The sequence below is a fragment of the Rattus norvegicus genome, chromosome 18, assembly GCF_036323735.1.
Source record: "Rattus norvegicus strain BN/NHsdMcwi chromosome 18, GRCr8, whole genome shotgun sequence".
NCBI classification, from domain to species: domain Eukaryota; kingdom Metazoa; phylum Chordata; class Mammalia; order Rodentia; family Muridae; genus Rattus; species Rattus norvegicus.
In genome coordinates this window covers 16,063,652-16,084,467 of record NC_086036.1, presented here as the reverse complement: position 1 = coordinate 16,084,467, position 20,816 = coordinate 16,063,652, and the positions used below count along the sequence as shown (strand labels likewise).

Sequence of the window (20,816 nt, the reverse complement as noted above, 5' to 3'; positions counted from 1 at the left end):
GGGGATGGCACCCTAAACTTCACCTGTGATAAGCAAGCTCTCTGCCATCTATTCTTTCTTGATTTCTATTTATGTTATATCTTGTTTTGTAAAATAGTATCTGTCTACCTTTGTTTCACTTTCTTACTTTTGAAAACTATTGGCTTAAATAACATTTTGATCCCAAATTACATCCAACTTCTTGCTGTTGGGAAATACTGCTCTGAATCTCAAGTTAAATCTTTGCTTATTTGTGATAGTTTTAAGGTCTAAGAAAAAAAATAAGCCAACAGGAGACACACAGTTTTTATGTGTGTATACGCCTCTGGACAACATCAGCTACTGTTTCCCAAAGCACCATTGTCCTGGTGTTTTGAGACAGGGTCTTATTAGCCCTGTATTTGCCAAGTAGGCTAGGCTGGTTGTCTGATGAGCCTCGGAGCTCTCCCTATCCCTTATTTCTCAGGGCTGGAATTAACAAGTGAGCCTCTCCACACTCTTGTTTTTTCTGAGGCCTCCCATCTTCACAGCCTTTTTGGTAGTGTTGAAATACATTCCACCGTTGTATGCTCTGCTTCTAAGACTCTTAGAAAGATGAAACTCTTCAACCACTTTGACTGAAGAGCTCCCCTTTTGCTTAGCTTACCAGTCCCATTGTCAGTAACCCCGACTCCTAGAGTAGTGAAATGTTTGTCTAATTTGCATTACAACTTCTAGGCCTATCCATTCTCTAGCTTCTGCCAAAAACCAGTTCCTTTTATTGGTGGTTTTTATTAGTTTTCAGAATTTCGTTGATTGGCTTAATGAAGTTATTCTGGCCAGGCATGGAGGCACACACCTTTAATCCCACCATTTGGAGGCAGAGGCAGGTGGATCTAGTTGACTGTGTCAACATTGTCCTCAGTAAACAGTATTGCTGAGCAACCCTTTCCTTCTCTGCATTAGAGGGTCACACTTTGTCTGCATGGACCAGGATGTTGGTCTCTCATTGGTTTTGGAGACCTGTTGTTTTGCAGAAAGACCACTGTTGAGTTTTGGTTTTGCTTCTGAATTACTTAGAGTTTCTCATATTCTTTTTTTTTTTTTTTCCGGAGTTGGGGACCGAACCCAGGGCCTTGCGCTTGCTAGGCAAGCGCTCTACCACTGAGCAAAATCCCCAACCCCGAGTTTCTCATATTCTTATTACATACATTAGATGTTTTGAATTGCAACTCCATATTGCTTATCTTTTCTCCGTTTTAACCATTTCTAACAGGTTTTTCCTCTATGTTCTGTCATTTATGCTGGGTTTTGTTTGTTTTACTCTTTTTAGAAAGCTTTGCTCTTTGCTTGTCTAGTGTTTTTAGTGGTTGTCTCATTATTGTCCTCTTTTTGTTGTGCATTAATGACATCTCCCTCTGTATGCAGTCTGGCCTGAAACCTGCCTCAGACTTCCAAGTGAGGAATTACAAGCCTTTCCCACTATCCCCAGATTAATTAGGAGTGGAGTTGATTTCCATCAGTTTGCTTTAGGTCTTTGTTGAAGAAAGGGATTTGCTATCACAGGTGCTTAATTAGTTTGCAAACTGTTGTTAGGGTGAGCTAAGAGGGAGTCAGAAGTCAAGACTTCTGGACTCACCTAGAGCTGACTGGAAGTGGGTTTTCCCAGTGTATGGTGACTACTATTGTCATGGCCTTTACTATTTTATCTTGCTTTGGAGAGCCACAGGAAGTACAGGCTTCCTTTTAAAAATGATGAAGTGAGTTAGCAAGGGTTATGAATGTTTGCAATGACTCTGCAGAACTGGGTAGAGACTACAGCAGTGTCAGGCCTGTTTACATACATGTGAAATGCAGCTTACTTAGCTCTTGTGCATTTTCTACAGATGTGACTGTGGGCTTCTTGCTTAGTTTGCTAACTCCTTAAACTTAGGATTGCTAACACTGTACTTTCTTAAAGCATTTTCCTTTCCTCCCCTTTCTCTTCCTCCTTTCTTCTCCCCTCTGTTCCCCTCTGTTCCCCTCCCTAAAGGGAATCTGCATAGCCCTGGCTGTCCTGGAATTCACTATGTATACAGTTTTGGCCTGGAATTCAGAGGTCTATCTGCTTCTGTCTCCCATGTTCCACTTTACCTAATCCATGGATTGAAGAATTAGGGAAGTCAACATTTTAAATTATATGGTTGATAGACAAGTTACAGCCTCTGAGGAAAAAGAAAATCTTAAGTAAGGAAAGGAAGTTTGTAAAATATATAATGACTCTTTCATTTCTAGTTTTTAGAGAATATTCAAATATTCTAGTGAATAAATCTTTTCTATGGCATGTTATGGCATTTTTTTCTTCTAGGCATTGACCTTTAAAAGAATTTTGTTAGTGTTTATTATAGCAATTACATACATGTATGCAATTCTTTTGATCACATTGATCACTATTGCCCTCTTACTCCTTACACTGAAGAATGGTTGCCTCCTCTGGCAGCAGTTTCATCTGGGCCCTGAGCTGTTTGTAGCTCATGCGTGCATGAGGCCCTGGGATCCGTCCACTGCTATCTCAGCTCTACAGGAGCTGGAGGAGGGGTGTGTGTGGTGGAAAATGGTCACAGTAGAGTAACTAAGAAATACCCTAACTAGTTAGTGTCCATCGTAAGACACGTGCTCTAGGTGCTATGTATGAGGAAATCGCTTTAATTTTTTTTGGGGTGGGTCATCAAAGGAGTATTCTAGGCAAGGCAAGAAAGAAACAACACAGGCAACCACAGCAAAGACGTCGTGGCTGTGACCTACGAATGGGGCACAGATAGCAAAGTGAGATGTGGTTGGTTGTAGTTTAAAGTTAATGTGGTACTTACATTCGAACAGGGTACAGTTGTAAAAATGTTTGACAGGAACTAGCAAGGTGGCTCAGTGGGAAAAGGCACTTGCTGCCAAGCCTAGTGATCTGAGTTCAGTCCCTGGAACCTACATGCTGGAAGGGGAGAGCTGATTCCTACAAGCTGTCCTCTAGGGGTTGGGGATTTAGCTCAGCGGTAGAGCGCTTGCCTAGCGAGTGCAAGGCCCTGGGTTCGGTCCCCAGCTCCGAAAAAAAAAAAAAAGAAAAGGAAAAACAAGCTGTCCTCTAGTCTCCACAAGTGTACCGACACAATAAATTAACTATTTTAAAACGTGTATAGAACAAAGTATTGGCAGACCAGCAAGATGGCTCAGCAGGTAATGGCACTTTGCTGCCAAACCTGACCTGAGCTTCATCCCCAGAACCCTTGTGGAGAAAGGCAAGAGCTTGACTCCTTCAACTTGTTCCATGGCCTCTATATTTATGCCCTGATACATGCATGTCCCTTTCTCTGGATGGATGGTTAGGTTGGAGATTATTAGATGGTATTGTATTTGCCTAGTGTGCATGAAGGCCTAGGTTTGATTCCCAACACCACAGTGGTTTATACCCGTAATCCCAGCACTGGGAAGGTGGAGCCAGGAGAATTAGAAGTTCCAGCTGCACTAGCTGCATAGTGACTTCGAGGCCAGCCCGAGCTGTATGAGACCCCTACAGTGTGCTAACATCTATGTATGGTGCACAGGATTGGATTTTTTCCCCAGAGGTTTTTTTTTAAGGTTTTAATTACAAAATAGTTAATGTTTTGGCTTATAAGTCCTTTAGTATTCAAGGTATAAAATTTGTATGCTCACAATAAATGAATTATAAAATAAAGAGAATGTAGTTTAAATGTTTCCCCTTGGAGCTAAAGAGTAAAATGTAAGAATTTTTGGTAGATTAAATGTTTCTGTGTGCTGATTTTGATGGGTATGTCCATCTCATGAACTTATCTGTCAAACAACAGATGTGTAGAAATCTTTGTTTCTTGATTTCTTTTTGAATCCACAAACCTTCCACTTGTGTCATTGGAGTTTTGATGCTGAATCCCAGCAAGTCCAGGTGTATCACGTCCCTTACTTCTCCTGTGGTTTGCACACAGTAACAGCAGCTGAAAGTCAGTGTGAATGAACCAACATTTGCTACTTACAGTGTCTGTTTCCAGACATTCCCAAGTGCCAGCACTTCAATCTCTCATAGAACCTGCTGTTTAGAAGTGAAGTGAGGGTTGTAGAATCCAAATTGACAGCTCAAGAACCTGTTTGCTAACCAGTGTACACCGTAGCAAAGTGAACTTTGTGTGGAACTTCAGCATGAATGAGACAAGGGAGCAAAGCAGTAACAGCAATTAGCAAAGTGCAGCAATAGGATTTTACAATGTGGTCCTAGTGTGCAGCCAAGAGTGAGAGCAACAGCGAGTGGTGTTTGAGGGGCCTTTCTGACCAGTAACTCATGAGCCTCTTAAACAGTAATGATTTGGCGTTGAAGGGTGGCCAGTGGTGTTTAGAGTAATGTCATCTCAGGTAGAATTTGGTCAGGCTTGCTGGCCTATATATAGTCAGTCTTGGTAGAATAATAACTTGTGGAACAAAGTCTGCTTCTTTCTTGAAGCCTCTGTGAGTCTCGTTCCAGCATACAGTAATGCACTTGGGAGTTTATAGGAAAAATCAGTACACTTCAAAATTGAGATAACTCGCATGTCACAATGCAGAACTGAGTAGAAGCTAATTGTGAGAAGACTTCAGTAAGTTTACTATGCAGCAGTGTTTTAATTATTTTAATTCCAAAGAGTATTCTAGTTAATGGAATGTTGAGATTATGACTGTTTAGTTTTTCTTGATTAAGAAAGATACACAGCATAAGCATATTGAATAATTAGGAGGAGATAGCTTTTGTTGCCAATAGCTTTGAGAATGCAGTTATTTCAAATGTATGTGCACATTTGCTTCATAGGAAGTTACTTAGAGCTGCTCTGAAAACTTAACCAAGATTAGCTAACTTTTACCCATGGTTAAGATTTGCTCTTTACTAGGTAATGCCAAATAAAGGAAAGTACTAGTCAATGTAGATAGTATTGCATTGAGCTGAACTAGTTAGTAAACATGGGATTCCATATTAACAAAGTGAATGAGCCATCCACAGTTCATCCAAGGACAGAAGCCAGGGCCACGGTAGTGGCAGGAGATGTACCAACAATGCCTCAGAGTAGAGCTCGAGCAGAGTGAGAGCTGGGACTAAATGCCGTGTGTGAATACTTGCCTTCAGGTGCTTTGGAAGCTAACCCAAGACTTCGGTTTACTTCCAAGGGCAGAACTAGGAGCACTACTGCTAATGTTGGGTTCTCAGTGTCTGACACCTATATCTACTTCAACATTACACAGCCTAATTCGTGAGATTAACATAAAGCTTCCCACCCTAGCATGACTCTTCACTGGTACCTGGTACATTGTTCCAGGAAAACAACATAGAGGCAAAACAAGCATCAGAACCAAACTTAACCTGTTTGGGTAAGTTGTTTTGTTTTGTTTTGTATGTCCAGGCCAGGAATTTATCGATAGCTAAGGGTTCTAGTGGGTAAAGCAGACACAATGCCTCACTGGACAGGTAATGCAAGTAAAGAGGTAAAAATTCCCCAAATAAAAACAAAAGAGAGGGATTGAGGATTTAGCTCAGTGGTAGAGCGCTTGCCTAGCAAGCGCAAGGCCCTGGGTTCGGTCCCCAGCTCCAAAAAAAAAAAAAAAAAAAAAAAAAAGAAAAGGAAAAAAAAAAAAACCAAAAGAGAATCTCACCTAGTTCTTCAGACAGGCATCTGACGCAGTGAAGGGCAGCCATGAAAATACTTGGTGAGGGTGTGAGGGCCAATGGGAACTTCCCTAACAGATGCAGAGTGGAAAAGGAACGGAAAGACACATCCACAAATAGTACATCCAAGGATTGAGACGGTTTCATTACATGCCTGGAATACCAGAAGAGAGAAGCAGGAAAGACATGAAGCCCCGATGACTAAGGATTTCCAGAATCAATGGCAGAAACCAAATCCTGATCTAGGGAAACTAGAATGTCAGGCAAGACTGAGGGACAAAGTACAGTCTACACCTGGGCGGATCCGGTTTACATCCTAGGACACCAGAGAGGAGACTTAAGCCAGAGGGGAATTCCTGCAGTGCAGCAGAATTGCAATGGGTTGGACAAAGCTGTGGGCAAGAAGATGGAGGGGCCTGGTTGTCCTTGGTGCACAGCATCCCAGGAAGACTGGTAGAGAGGGTGAAAACCCACCAACCTGGGGTTTTATGTCAAAAGACGTTTGAAAGTGAAGGAAGTCTGATGCTGGAGGTGATGGTGCAATCGGATTATGTACATAACAAGGGTGAGGGGAAGTTGGGTGCAGTGTCGACCTAAGTGAGACCTGTGTGAGTGAAGCAGCTCTTTGCGGAACTTTCTTGGTGTGCACCTCATGGTCTCAGCCCACTGAGGATATAACAGATGTAACATAGACCACTCTGTAATTTTATCCCAAACACTAGCCCAGACTTGTCTTTCTGGCATACTTCTTTGAAGCTGTAGAGCAGTGGCACATCCTATTTATATGTCACATGATATTTAACAGCCCAGAGATACTGTGATGTAATATTACTCAGAAAATAAAACTTCAAGCTAACAAGTTATATCAGCTCCACCTCCACTTAGTCATCAGCATGTGTAGAAGCAGGTCATTTTTTTTTTTTAAAGTTGCATCGTCTTGCTTTTGAGGTTGCCTGGTTAATGGAGAAGTCACTAGTGTTGTATGCTGCCTGTCAGCTCATATCTTACCAATACCTCTGTTCTTTTAAGGTTAAAACTGAGACTCGCCAGTGGATTCAGCTTTCCTGGAGCACTAGGCACCATTTCTAAATGAACTTGCCCTCATGGCCATCTTTTTTATTCTTTTGTTGTTGTTAATGAATGTAAAAATCACCTGAATATTTACATAGGTGGAAATGGTGACTCAACTACTGAAAAAGGCAGAGGTGTTCAATGATGTGCTCTTAGACACAGAGGTGTTCAATGATGTGCCCTTAGACACAGAGGTGTTCAATGATGTATGTGCCCTTAGACACAGAGGTGTTTAAAATGGCAGTTTTCTCCTTGGTTGGTCGCTCACCTTTTTCAGCAATGATCGGGTGGTGGTGTAGGGGCTTTCAGTGCGGAGCATTGAGAATACCCATTGCTCAGTTAATTCCAGGGTTCAAGAAACAGGAGGGCGTAATGGGAAGCATCAGGACTGAGCCAGTCCAAGTTTGAACCTTTGTTTTTCATTTTTCTGTTGACGTTGAGTGAAGGTTTTTTTTTTTTTTTTTTGTTCTTTTTTTCAGAGCTGGGGACCGAACCCAGGGCCTTGCGCTTCCTAGGTAAGCGCTCTACCACTGAGCTAAATCCCCAGCCCCGAGTGAAGGTTCTTAATGGTTATGACTTAACTTTTGTGATGGTTTGTAGATGCTAGGCCCAGTGAGTGCCACTGTTAAAAGGTGTGGCCCTGTTGGAATAGGTGTATCACTGTGGGTATAGGCTATAAGACCCTCATGCTAGCTGCATGGAAGTCAGTCTTCCACTAGCAGCCTTCCACTATGCCTGCACCATGCCTGCCTACATGCTGTCGTGCTCCCACCTTGATAATGGACTGGATCTCTGAACTTATAAGCCGGCACCAATTAAATATTGTCCTTTATAAGACTTTGCCTTGGTCATGGTGTCTGGTCACAGCAATAAAACCGTAATTAAGACAGAAGCTGGTACCAGTGACTGGGGTATTGCTGTGATAGGCCTGACCATGCATTTGTTTGGGAGAATGTGGATTTTGGGACTTCAGATTTGGAAAACCATGGAATGCTTTAAGTTGGGCTAATGGGTTATCCCAATAGGAATATGGAAGACTTTGTTGCTGTGAGTGATTTGAACTGTGCAGACCTGGCCCAAGAGGTTTCAGAGGAGAATTTCAGTATGTAAAGACTGTTTTTGTAGTATCTTGGTGAAGAATGTGGCTGTTTTTTGCTCCTGTCTACCCAAGGCTAAGGTGAAAAGATTTATATTAACTGCACTGACAAAGGAAATCTCAAAAAAGCCCAGCAGAGACTTTGTTCTCTGGTTAAGGCTCATGAACAGCATTTTAAATAAGCATAGCAAACTGAAAAAGGAAAATAGAAAATGTATAGTTTGAGTATTAAAGGAGCACCAGGAAGTGAAATGGAAGTGAATCCTATCTTCTAGGAGATAACAGATTAAGGAATTTGGGGTAAGATTCTACCCAGCTAAATTTAGATCCAGGCATAGTGGTATGCACCTATAGTCCCAGGAGACAGCTAAACAGGTCTCAGATTTCAAGGCCAGCCTGGAGCAAAGTAGGTTTTAGGCAAACAAAAGCTTAAATCCAGGCTTGGTGGACCACACCTTTAATCCCAGCCTTACAGGAGACCGTGCCATGCAGATCTCTGAGTTCAATGTCAACCTACAGAGCAAGTTCCAGGAAAGCCAGGCGTAGGGAGAGGGAGTCGGAAAAGAAAGCTGGTAATAGAGTAAGGGGAGCCGTGTTCCAGCCCCAGCAAGCAGCAGGATTTGGTAGCTTCAGCCACGTGGCTGTCTCTGGCTTTAGAGTGAAAAGTAGAAGGGACTGTTGGGACAATTGATGCAGGTTAGCTGGAGATGAGAAGAGACCAGCATCAATGAGGTGAAATCTGGGAAGTGTTCAGAGATAGCCAAGGTTGTACATCATGATGCAGCTGGACTTGGTAATGTGTCAGAGTCACCCAGGTGGTACTGGTTTTGAAGGCATGAAGGGGTCATGAAGAGCAGCTGAGGCCTGGCGCTGTGAGGCTCTGGAAAGCCATTGGTGAAGGTGCAGCCTCAGTTGCATTGATGGCCCAGGACTGAAGGGGTCATGCAAAGGAGCTGAGGCTTGGCACCATGAACAGAGCCTATGAAGCTATTGGCGAAGCCTAGTTGCAGAAGACCCAGCTATTGGATATGCCAGTACCTTGGAATGATCACCAAGAACAACAGTGGCAGTGGAGTGGAGTTAATTAGAACCTAGAGTGCTACAGAGGGAAGACCTGGACTAGTGATGCCAGCCCTTTGGAGGAGTCCAGAAAATCATGTGTGGATCCCAGACATTGAAACAAGAAACTGTAACATTTAAGTTGCTTTAGAGACCTCAAGATTTTCGAGATGCCAAAGTCATAGGCTATCTCCTGAGGAAAGCTGCTAACAGGGAGTGGATCCAGCCCAGGAAAAGAAGTTTGTTGCAGTCAACAAAGATGAAAAAGGAGCTGGAGATCTGAAGACTGATTTGACATCAGCCATGGAGATGCAGAGTTTGGAGTTTGTCCAGCTGGTTGGTTTCCCGTCTTGATTTGGAGATTACAGTTAAGTGATTGGATGGATCTCAGAAGAGATTTTGAGCTTTGGGCTTTTAACCTTTTTGAAACTGCTTTAGACTATGGGGATTTTTGGAAGTTGGACTAGGCGTACTTTTTAAATGTGCTATGGCTAGATATGACCCCCATAGACTCGTGTTTGATTAAGCCCGGGAGTGGAACGTGATGGTTTGTATATGCTAGGCACAGGCAGTTGGCACTATTAGAAGATGTGCTCCTCTTGGAGTGGGTGTAGGCTATAAGATGCTCATCCTAGCTGCCTACAAGTCAGTCTTCCATTAGCAGCCTTCAGATGAAGATGTAGAATTCTCAGCTCTGCCAGCACTATGCCTGCCTTTTAGCTGCCATGCTCCCACCTTGATAATGGACTGAACCCCAGAACCTGTTAGCCAGCCCCAATTAAATGTCCTTTCTAAGAGTTGCCTTGATTATTGTGTCTGTTCACGGCAGTAAAACCCTAACCAAGACAAGTTTCATCTTGTAGAGCATGTAGTCTCTATACGGAGTATTTAGAATAATAACTGGCATTTTTCATTTGGGTTAGAATATGCTAGATGAAGTATCTTGAGTTCATAGCAGAATTTAAGTGGTCAGTTATCATAATGATACACAGATTTCAGAGATAAACTGCTTGGATATTTGCATAGATGCAGCTTCTGGAGTTAGATGGAAATAGTGTTCTATTTAAGAATTTTTGTGTGGGGATGGGGATTTAGCTCAGTGGTAGAGCGCAAGCGCAAGGCCCTGGGTTCGGTCCCCAGCTCTGAAAAAAAGAAGAAAAGAAAAGAATTTTTGTGGAGAGAAGTCTTTGTGCTAGGATGTTACTATTCTGAAAGAATAGGTGTTGATAAACAGGTATTGTCAATCTAGTTGTGTTATACTTACTGAACCCTAGAGATAGCCCTCGCAAGGAGGACGGAGTGACTTGTCTAAGCCTGTTTTTATAGTATTTTGAAATCTGCTCAAGATGTTTCCAATAGGTCACAAAAACAGTTCAAAAGAATTAATCCTAGTGTTTCTGGTTTGGTGTGGCATGCTATACGCTACAGCAGAGGGCTCCAGGAAGTGAGTGGGCTTTAATAGGCAGGTCCTTCTCTTTGCCCAGCCTTTCTGGTATCTTGGAGATGTAGTGGAAATTCATCTTTGTTTTGATAGGTTTTGTTTGTTTGTTTTTAAATACATGTTTTATTTGGATAGGTTTTTGAGACTGGCTCAGACTGACTTCCACCTCTTCCCAGCCTCATTCTTAGTACTGAAATCACAAGCACTACACCTAGTTCTGTGGGGTTTTGGTTTTGTTTTGTTTTGTTTTTTGTCACAATTGTGTAGAAAAGAGAGAGCAGGAATAGAATCATTTTCAAGGAAAGATGAATGTACACGTTTAAAAACCTTTATATTAGTGAGTTTTAGAACAACTGCTTAATGCCTAAAATAACTCTTGATTTGTTTTATTTTATTTTTCCTCTTAAGGTAGGGTCTCCAGAACTTGTTGCTCATACTGGCCTGGCACTCACTATATAGACCAGGCTAGTTTCAAACTTTAGGCTACTTTGCCTATGCCTTCCAAGTGCTATGATTTTTAGTGTGTGTGACCCCACCCAGCCTGGGAAGTTCACTCTTCTAGCTCAGTGGTGATCAGACCTAGAGATTGAATGCCCCTCTCTAAGGGGTTGCCCAAGACCATGGGGAAACACTGATATTTACATTATGATTTATAACGGTAACAAAATTACAGTCATGAAGTAGCAACAAAAATTATGTTAAGGTTGGGAGTCAGCACAATATGAGGTGTTAAAGGGCCCAGGCATTAGGAATTAGGAAGGTTGAGAGCTGCTGCTGTAGCTGCTTGTTTTGAGCTATTCCGATGCTATCCCAGAATGGCAATCACAGTTTTAGCATTACAGATCTGTAAAACTGCCCTTCTTTTAATCCTTGCTCAAGGGCATGGAGGTAGGAGATTGCCGAAGCAGAGTTTATCTGTGTCCTGACTTGATCTTAGTAGTCAGCTCTGCATGTTACCATACAAAACTGTCCTCCCCAGTACAAGTAGGAAATTTGGAAACAATCCTGTAGTACTTGAGGTTAGAACGAGCTTTGAGAAGTGAGCACAGCACAGAGGTCTGCTGAGGTAGGAGCAGGCAGTGTTGGTGGCCATGTTTGGTCAAGAGCATTTATGAAGTCATCTATACATAAGGATTGGCTACAGAGAAAAACTCCAGTTTGAAGTCTTGACTTAACTTGGCAGTGCATACAGGGCTGATCACATCCTCTAAGGGACTGGTTCAACACCCCCACTACCTTTGGTGCTAGGCTTGAGCCCAGGACTTCAACATGATAAAAAGTGTTTTACCTCAGATTTAAACCTGGGCCTTGGGCTGGAGAGATGGCTCAGCAGTTAAGAGCACCCGACTGCTCTTCCAGAGGTCATGAGTTCAATTCCCAGCAACCACATGGTGGCTCACAACCATCTGTAAGGAGATCCGATGCCCTCTTCTGGTGTATCTGAAGACAGCTACAGTGTACTTATATATATAATAAATAAAAATAAATCTTTAAACCTGGGCCTTAACGCAGTGTTGAAGCATGGCAAGGTGAAGCCTCCTTCTGGTTAAGACATGCATTTTAGTGCGTAAGCGGAAGGAGGAAGAGTGGTCAGAAAGGTTCTAGACAGAAACAGCTCTGTAACAATGGTATGTTTTTATGGGTTTGGGGTTTTTGTTTGTTTTCCTTTGGGCCAAGCCTTTAAGAGCTAAGCCAGCTTCCAGCCCCCAACCCTTTGTTTGAGATAGGGTCTCTAAGTATCCTTGCCTAACCTGGAACTCTGTCTATGTAGACCAGGCTGACTTCAAGCTCCATGTTCCAACTGCCTCTGCCTCTGTGTTGGGATTAAAGGTGGGCACCACCATGCCTGACTTAGGGCTAAACATTTTAAGAATGGAGGGTGTGGGTTAAACCAGTGCACTTGTGTTTGAATGAAGCTTGACTGCTTCTGTGGGATGATACTGGGAAGTAGAGTGGAGATGAGAGGGCGGGGTTGGAAATGTGGGCCTTTGTGAGGGAGCAGCTGGGTGGGGACTTAGACCAAGGTTAGGAGTGGTCCCATGCTTTAGGCTTCCCCAGAACCTGTCGGTTCCATTCTTACTGTGTGGGTTGAAGCCCAAATTAGCACACATATGGTTTCATAGTTTTATTTCTTACAGTGGGAGTTTTTTAGTGAGTTGGCTTAGATATGTGGGAGTGGTATGCTTGGTTTTTGATAAAGTCATAAAGGATGACCCAGCCAAAGCTTGACAGATAGTGATTTAGATTAGGGAGAATGTTATGAGGAAGCTGTCTAGGCTTCTGAAAAAAGCCTGTATCCTTTCAAAACTAAATGTATTTTGTGCATGTGTGTATTTGTGTGCCAGGTTGCACATGTGGAGGTCAGAGAACAGTTTGTAGTACTAAGGTTGCAGAGTAATTTAATGGGACACACAGAAAAGAAACAAGTTGGTTATTCTAGTAGGTAATTTTCAGTTTTGAATAAAAATATTTTTAAAAAATACTCGGGGCTGTAAAACCCCAGAATGTCAAATACAAAAATGCCAGTTTTTTTTGCTTCTGTTCAGTTCTTACTTTGACTTCACACACAGATCCGATTTCAGGTACGTAGTCTATAGTGTTATCTTACACCTTACTATGTATGTGTGCATGTGTGTGTGTATTTGTAGCTCTGGCTGGCCTAGAACTGGAGGGCACACCAGATTGGTCTTGAATTCACAGAGATCCGTCTGCCACCACTTCCTGGGTGCTAGGACTAAAGGTGCCATGACTCCTGGCTGTGCATCAGTATTTAAAACTAGCTACCAGTTAAACACAACAGGATAGGATGGAAAAGAATTGAAGTTGTTTTTCTCTTCCGTTAACATCGCCCTTGGGGTTGGGGTCTAGCCTACATGGTGAGATAATGTCAGGAATAGCAGGGTGCTCTAATTGATTGTAGTACATCTCCCTCCCTCACATACAGTTTACCTGCTGCTGAAGAGTGAACCTAGGGCTTCCACATGCTAGACAAGCATTCTTTTCACTGAGGTCGTCCTTCTTCTTCCTGCTCTTTAGAAGTGTGTAGTTAACCTAAAGAGACCTCCTCCTCTGCTTCTAAATGTTTGTAAACCACTCGAGCTGCCATGGGGGTGCACCATTGTCATGCTAAGACTGTCCTGGCAAGCAAAAGGGAGTCAGTCCTCAAGGTTGTAGTCTTTGGAGCATTGCTAGTGCACCTTGTCATCAGAATTGGTGGGAAAGCAAGGACACTGAAACCTCTCAGGTTTGTGGCTATCAGTGTGCTTTGTAGCTAATGCAGCTTAGAGCTGTGGGTCGTACTCGTCTGACAGATCCTCTGCCCTGCCAGGGCAATTGTGATTTTAAAGAGGAGGCTTAGAAATAAGTACTAAGACTACACTCTGGTTGATAGGGAAGTGAGTGCCAAATCTGGTTGTGTGGTAGCATCATTTGGGAGACATAAAATGCATATGTTTTGGACCCTTTTCTGGATGTTCTCAGATACTAATATGTAGTGGGGCCAGTAGTTCTCTTAAAAACAAAACAAGCAAGCAAGCAAACAAGAAAAGGGGGGGTATGTTCTCCTTAGAAATCACTAAGGAAATTCAGGTATACAGCCAACACTGGGGTACACAGAAGAAGGGTTCTGGATATCTACTTTTGTTCCCCCTCAGGCCTCATCTCTATAAGCTAAGAGTATAAGAACTTCCACAAGCTCTCCTGGGGAGGATTTGCCTGGGGATTGTGAGGAGTCATTTAGGGTGAGAAATTTCTACAGACAATGGGCTCGTCCTGCTAAACCAAGGATCACCCGAACTCACTTTATTGTCTTTTATTCCTTGAATTATGGGTTGCCAGCCTTTTAAAATTCTTTTTCCTGCTTTTGGTGCCAGTCTGGTGATCTGTGTTCCCCATTTGAAGTTAATACATAAAAGAAAATGCATACTATTTGTAAATGTTGCAAGTGGCATTGAAGATAGGCTATCAGAATTTCAAAATGTATATATTATTAATAATAGTGGGGGGGTAGTCATGATATTAATTTTAAGGCAGTAATATAGATAGTAATAAAGGACTCTAGGGGTTGACCGCAACCCCTAGGTTCAGTGGTAGAGTGCTTGCCTAAAGTACACAGCACCCCACATTCCTCTCCAGCACCACATAACCTGAGTGTGGTGATTCATTGCTCTCAATCCTAGTGGGGAGGTTTAGGCAACAGGATCAGAATTACAAGGACATCTTCAGCTTCATACGGAATCCAAGGCCAGTGTAACTGTTTTAAACCTACCACCAATGAAGTTACAATGTATTATGAAGCCGCTGGCTTGTAGTAGAGACAAAGTCCCAGTCACTGACAATGTCGCAACGGTGTGTTGCTAGCAGTCAGAACACTTAGAGACTTCAGCGTCAGTTTAAGGAAGTAGACGCTAATGATTTCATTGTGACACTTTGCTGCATGGACATCATGCACCTTTATTCACCCCTCTACTGCCTCTGTAGCCCATTTGACTAAACTCACGGTGGAACGATCATCTTTTTGGCATTGACTAAATAATACAAATTGTCTGCAGAGAATCAGCAGAGAGCTAGAAAGCTAACACGAATGGTTTGTTGTTGCAGGAATACAAGCGCAAGTTAGCCCGAGTTTCCTTGGTACGAAAAGAACTCAGAGCCCGGATCCAGAGCCTGCCAGATTTATCTCGTTTGCCCAATGTCACTGGCAGTCACATGCACCTGCCCTTTGCTGGGGACATCTACAGTGAAGACTGATGGCCAGTCTCCTCCAGGGCCAGGACTTTGCCAGACATGGAGACAGGTTAGGTGAATAGTCCTGTAGAGTTATTTTTGTACATTGTTGAGAGAATGGTACTAACACAAGAAATGACAAGGCAGTATAAAATGTCTAAAATGTTGGTTTGTTTTACTATTTTATTGGTGAGTTAACACGACTTAGTTAAAACCAAGTGATTTCTGTGTATTAATGAACTTAATGATTATTTTCAAAATATCTTTTGTAAATTTTTTTTTGATCCAAGGCCTTGTGAAAAATTCCATGTTTCTATTTCTTCATGTATTTTCAATTATTTTTCTTTATTTTTTTTCAGTATCTAATCACTGTACACTCTCTAATTCCTAATGAGAAGAACTGATCAGGAGCTGATGTGAGACTGTTTTTGGGATCGTTAGGACTTGATTATAGAAGAGACTTAAGTGTTTGAACTTCACCTTTACTCTTGCCACCAAATACTGGTTCTGTGTGTCCTCATGCCTTTTGAGTTTTAACGCTAGACATGGATGCCATGTGCAGGGTCAAATTAAAGCCTAGAGAATGTTTCCCCGATAGCACTATAGTAGTTCCATCCCAAATGCCATCCCAGAATAAGAGGCCTGTTAAATAGAGTCCCTTGATCACACTATTTAGAACTAAGTGCAGTTAATGCTTTGAGAATGTTGCAAGTTCTGACATCCTACCAAGAGGACAACTCCAGGCCTACAGCTGACTGCTTCTGTCAGGTCAGTTTTCTTTACATCAGATCCCTTTAACAAAACACCAGCCGTGGGGAGGAAAGAAAGGACGCATCAGATGGCGACATGCTTAATCCCTGTGATGTAATGTAAACAATAGCTCTTAGCTTGATTAGCTCAACAACTCAGTATCCATAATGTCCAATTAAGTTGCCCGGAACACTTTATTTCCGTAAGGTTTTGAATGACTGTATATTTTGGAATTACGCAATGCTGTACTACAGGGTAGATGTAGTGAGTTTTATATTTGTATGTTTACAGATGTAAATACACAGCAAATGTACCTGTACCTTTACTTGAACCTGGTGTGGGAGAGCAGTTGCATGCTCCTCTCCAGCTTTCTTCTAAGTTACATTGTGAGCCTGCAGGTTTGTGTTTCATAACGACAGAAGGGGGATATTTTTCTCCTTTATTGCTTTGCATTTCTCATGTAATCGGAGTCAAAGTAAATAGTTAATAGAACACTTTTTAAATTTCACAGGCCAATTATACTCACTATTCTGAACGGCTTCACTCTTTCTTTCTCAGTATTCGAGGTTATAGTTGAAGTGAATTTACATGTGAAGAAATGACAGTAGATTTGGGAACAGTGCTTTAAACACTGACCTCTCTTCAAACAGAGTTACATGTATAACATCACCCATCCCCTGCATGTCCTGTCTTCCAAGGATTTAGACAACATTTGGGAGTTAGGACACATTTCCTCACAGAACTTAGAGCTGTTCTCTGTGCACACTGCTGAAGCTCAACGGGGAGCCAAAACCACCTGACCACGGATACACTCATAACGTGGGCAACGAGTGGCTCAAGCACGTCCTGAGCAGCATTTGTCTGTCACAGTAAGGGGTCTGTGTGCAGCAGCAAGGTCCTCCTCATGCTGGGGTGTCTGCCAGTGCTGCTGTCCTTTCCTAGGGGGTAGGGGTGGAAGAAAGGACTCAGCAGGAGGGTGCACGGATGCTGCACATGACGCACCCTGACTATGCCTGTTTTGAAAGTATGCCAAGTAAGTTAGTTTTTGTTGTTGATGTCTTTGAAAGCAAAAGCTTTGTGTGTTAACTTATTTTCAGTATCTTGAACTTATTTATGATTTGCTGACACAGTGATTTATCCATCTAAAAATAGATACTTTTCCATTTAAAACTAATTTATAAATGGTATACTCTTGGGAAGATATAAAATCTTTTAGAAGTTTCCTGAATATTTTCACCATGAAGACAGACTTAGATACTCTTTTGATGCCACTATCTGATCTAAATATTTATGATAAATGTATTATTTTTTTAAAGAGCGTGATGAGATCTGTGATTAAATGCTAGTACTCAAAACCCGAATCCCCCAAACTTCAAGTTGTTGGTTAGCTCGCTACCTGAATACAAACTGTACAGTCTGTTCTAGAAGTCAGGTTCTCAGCCTCAGGAGATTGCCTTCCTTTCTAAAAGGAAGATGAACTTAATGGGCTTAAACTGGGCGTGGTGGTGCATGCCTTTAATCTCTGTACTTGGGGGGCAGAGGTAGGAAGATCCCTGTGAGTTTAAGGCCAGTCTGTTCTGTAGAGTGAGACCCATGCCATTAATTACATGGTGAGACCCTGCATTAAGAAAAAGAAATAAGAATGGGCTTAGGTGAGGGGTATAAAATACCAAACTCTAAATCATGCACAGTTTCTCTACCGTGTACCTGAGGTAAATTACAAGTATGAGAGCAACCTGGCCTGGCCCTCAAGGGAAAGCGTGTCTCATTGTAGCAAGGTCCTGTGCTGTGATTGGACACCATTCCTCTTTTCTCCACAAACAGTGCAGAGAGCTGTCGGAGTGGCAATGTGAGCAGATTCCCCGGTGCTCCCTCTGCTCCTACAACACTACAGTAAGTAAATGAACTATATGGGGAGCTGGGAGCCTGGAAATGAGCTGTGCTCTATAGCCAGCCTTCCCTGAGGAAAGCCACCCCACCTAGCTGTTGTGACAGCTGCTCACAGCATTCTGAATCAGGGTTTTCTCTAAGAAATCCTTTAGCATCAACAAAGTCTAGGATGATCCAGCCATCATGATTGTCAGTTCAGAGAATGTTGTCTGCTGCCACTGTCATGAGTAGCTTCATGGTGTGTGGCTCATGTACGGTCTGAGAAGTCTGGAGAGGACAGTGACTGGGAAGGTAGGAGGGCCTTCCTGAATTCCCACTCTGAAATGGACAGGATGTGAAGTAACGTAAAGTCCCACATTGCTTTACTAGCTGTTAGGAGTTACTCCTAAAGATGAGCCCTGCTTCTCAGTTGTGCCAGAAAAGGCTTTTAACAGTGTGAATTCAGTTCTTCTCTGTACAGAAAGGGAACACTGGGTTACTCAATGGAGTTGTTTATACACAGCATTCGTTGCCATCGAGTCTCAGATGGCAGGAGCACATGAGAAGGGGATTCTCCGTCTTTTATAAACCCTTTTCTTTGGCTGTATCTGATGACAGTGTAAGATCTTAATAAAGTTTTGTGTTCTTTTTGAAGAGTTTTTGTGTGTGCTATTTTATGAATCCAATTCATTGGTAAAGGACAGGAAGGTTGTAGACTAATGGGAGGGAGTGAAACAGAAAGTACAGGACAGGGCTTTCACTTGGCCATGGTTCAGGCTTGTAGGACTATCAGAATCATCAGGGGTATTTATTAAACTTCAGATGGCTGAGCACCAACTTGATTCTTTTCTCAAATATTTAAGTAGGGCCTGGGGCAATAGATCAGTGGGTAAGAGCCTGTGCTGTATAACATGAGGCCTTGAGTTTGATTCCCCAGCACCTGCATAAAAGCTGAGCATAGCTGCAAGCCCTAGGGGGTGGGGGCAGCCACATTGCAGGACGCCCTGGCCAGCTGCGATGATAGCTAAAGTAGCTTCAGCTTCAGAGGATCCCTTGTCTCAAGACAACGGGGAAAGCAACAGAGGAAGAAAGCCAGCATCCTTTTCTACCTCTACCTGGGCACATGTACCTTGCATACACACAAATGCTCAAATAGTTAAGCAATTATGGGTAATAATGAAGTACAGGTTTTACAGTTCATTACATAGTTGGTTCCTTTCTCACAGATTTGGGTGATACCTGAAGCTTCCTTGTGACAACCCAAGTTAATTTTTATTGTGCTAGGGTTCAAAATCGGTTCCCATATGCTAGGTGTGTGCTGTCCAGCTAACTAACCAACACCCTAGTCCTACGCTTTGGATTTAATGTAATTGGGAGATACCAGAAATCTGGGATTCGTAGGGCAGTGTCAGCTAGAGCTTGTTTAAGACTCAGCTGCACCTGGGAATGTAGTGCAGTCGTAGAACACTTGTACATAAGCATAAGGCCCTGGTTAGACCTGCGATGTAACACACGCGCGCGCGCGCACACACACACACACACACACACACACACACACACACACACACGGAGTGAAGGGGCTTAGTTGAGGCTTACTGAAAAAGGACTAATCAAATGCATCCGAATGTTCTGATTCTTGCAGTCTGGAAAGTTCGGGAGACAACAGTCCTCTGGCTGGGGCCGAGTTCCTCCCATTCCTAGATGACATCTGTCCACTTGGTCTGGACTCATGTTTCCTGTTCACATTACTCTAGAGAGTGGGTTTCATACGCTGGCCTGTAGCCAGAGCCTGCCCAAGACATGTGAGGGACCCCCAAGGGTTTGCACACCGGCTCTGCACCTTCCCAGGTCTCTCCTTCACATTGACCTCCCCTCCTTTATACCTAAGTTGAGTTCAGTGAGCCAGCTTTGCCTGCCTCACTCTTGTACCCATTGGGGCTTTGTTCTGTTTGTTTGACTTTTTGTTTGTTTGTTTGCTTTCTCAAAGAACACAGGCTGGATTGAGTGTCTCTTCCTGAGCCTGCTCCGTGCTGGTATTGATTTGGACGGGTCACATTTTCTAATCTCTTCTTCATTCTCACTTTAGCTCACTTCACCTTGTTTGTCTTTATTGAGTCTCTCTTTTCTTTACTCTTCCTCTTCCACCTTCTCTGTTCTGATATTAATTGATGGGCTTGCTCTGCTCATCTCTTTCCTGTTCCCACTTTAACAGCCACTGTCCACATTGCTTTACTCCCTCCCAAGTTAGTCAAGTTGAAAAGGTACTTTTAATTTTTTTCTTGAATCAGCACAGCAGTAGATGGGTGTTTTCAGGTGATGTTTGATGGGGCATCTTCTGGGACACAGAGGTCACTACTCAGCTGTGTGTGTCTTCAAATGTGCAAAAGCTAGTGGGGACGGAATAGTATAATTTTTGAAGCTGCATTTTCCTAAGTGCATTAGATCACAGCCATTAGCTTTGGCCAGGAACAGCAATGTTCTTAGTGCAGATTATTGGGCCCAGATTTAGTCACAATATCCAAAGTTAGGGACATACACCTCTTAAACAAATCCTCTAGGTAATTTAAGATTTTTAAAGATTGCTTTTTAAATGAACATTTTGTCTTTAATATTTATTGTGCATGCTTGTCTGTGTATGTATACCTGTAAGTCACATGTCAGAGGTGGAGTGTAAATTATTGGGTCCTCTACAAGAGCAGTACACGTCTTAATTGTGCTAAGCATCCAACATGATCCAAGTGCATAACTTATAAAGTTAGATATGTAACACATTTTAGAATTACATTTGAATTCTGTTCTTCGTGGAAAAATACAAAACTGGGGGCTGGGGATTTAGCTCAGTGGTAGAGCGCTTACCTAGGAAGCGCAAGGCCCTGGGTTCGGTCCCCAGCTCCGAAAAAAAGAACCAAAAAAAAAAAAATACAAAACTGGAATTTTGGCTAATTCAAACATATCTAGAAATACTTATATTCAGTTAATTCAGTCTCTGCGTGTATATGCTGTTGGTGATGGAACCCAGTACCTTGCCCATGAGAACTGCCCACTACCACCAAGGTATATTCCATTTCTTTGCTCAGCTAATAAAATGTTACCTTACTTATTTGGAAGTACAAGTTGGGGTGGGGGATCATCATACATTAATATATGGCTTTTCCCAAATAGTACTGTCATGAGTT

General features: G+C 42.6%; 1 protein-coding gene across 2 annotated transcripts in view; it reads left to right on the top strand.

Annotated features, from left to right (window-relative positions):
• Nucleotides 1-18,299, top strand: part of Rprd1a (regulation of nuclear pre-mRNA domain containing 1A) — a 47,934-nt gene extending 29,635 nt beyond the window's left edge. Inside the window, exons 7-8 of one of the 2 annotated variants that reach the window (XM_214609.9) lie at nucleotides 14,896-15,091; nucleotides 15,381-18,294. In XM_214609.9, coding sequence (XP_214609.6) covers nucleotides 14,896-15,045 — 150 coding nt within the window. In that variant the 3' untranslated portion in view covers nucleotides 15,046-15,091; nucleotides 15,381-18,294. Of the gene's footprint in view, nucleotides 1-14,895 lie in introns of both variants that reach the window. The other variant, NM_001305179.1, reaches the window with a different exon arrangement.
• The last annotated feature ends 2,517 nt before the right edge of the window (nucleotides 18,300-20,816 follow it).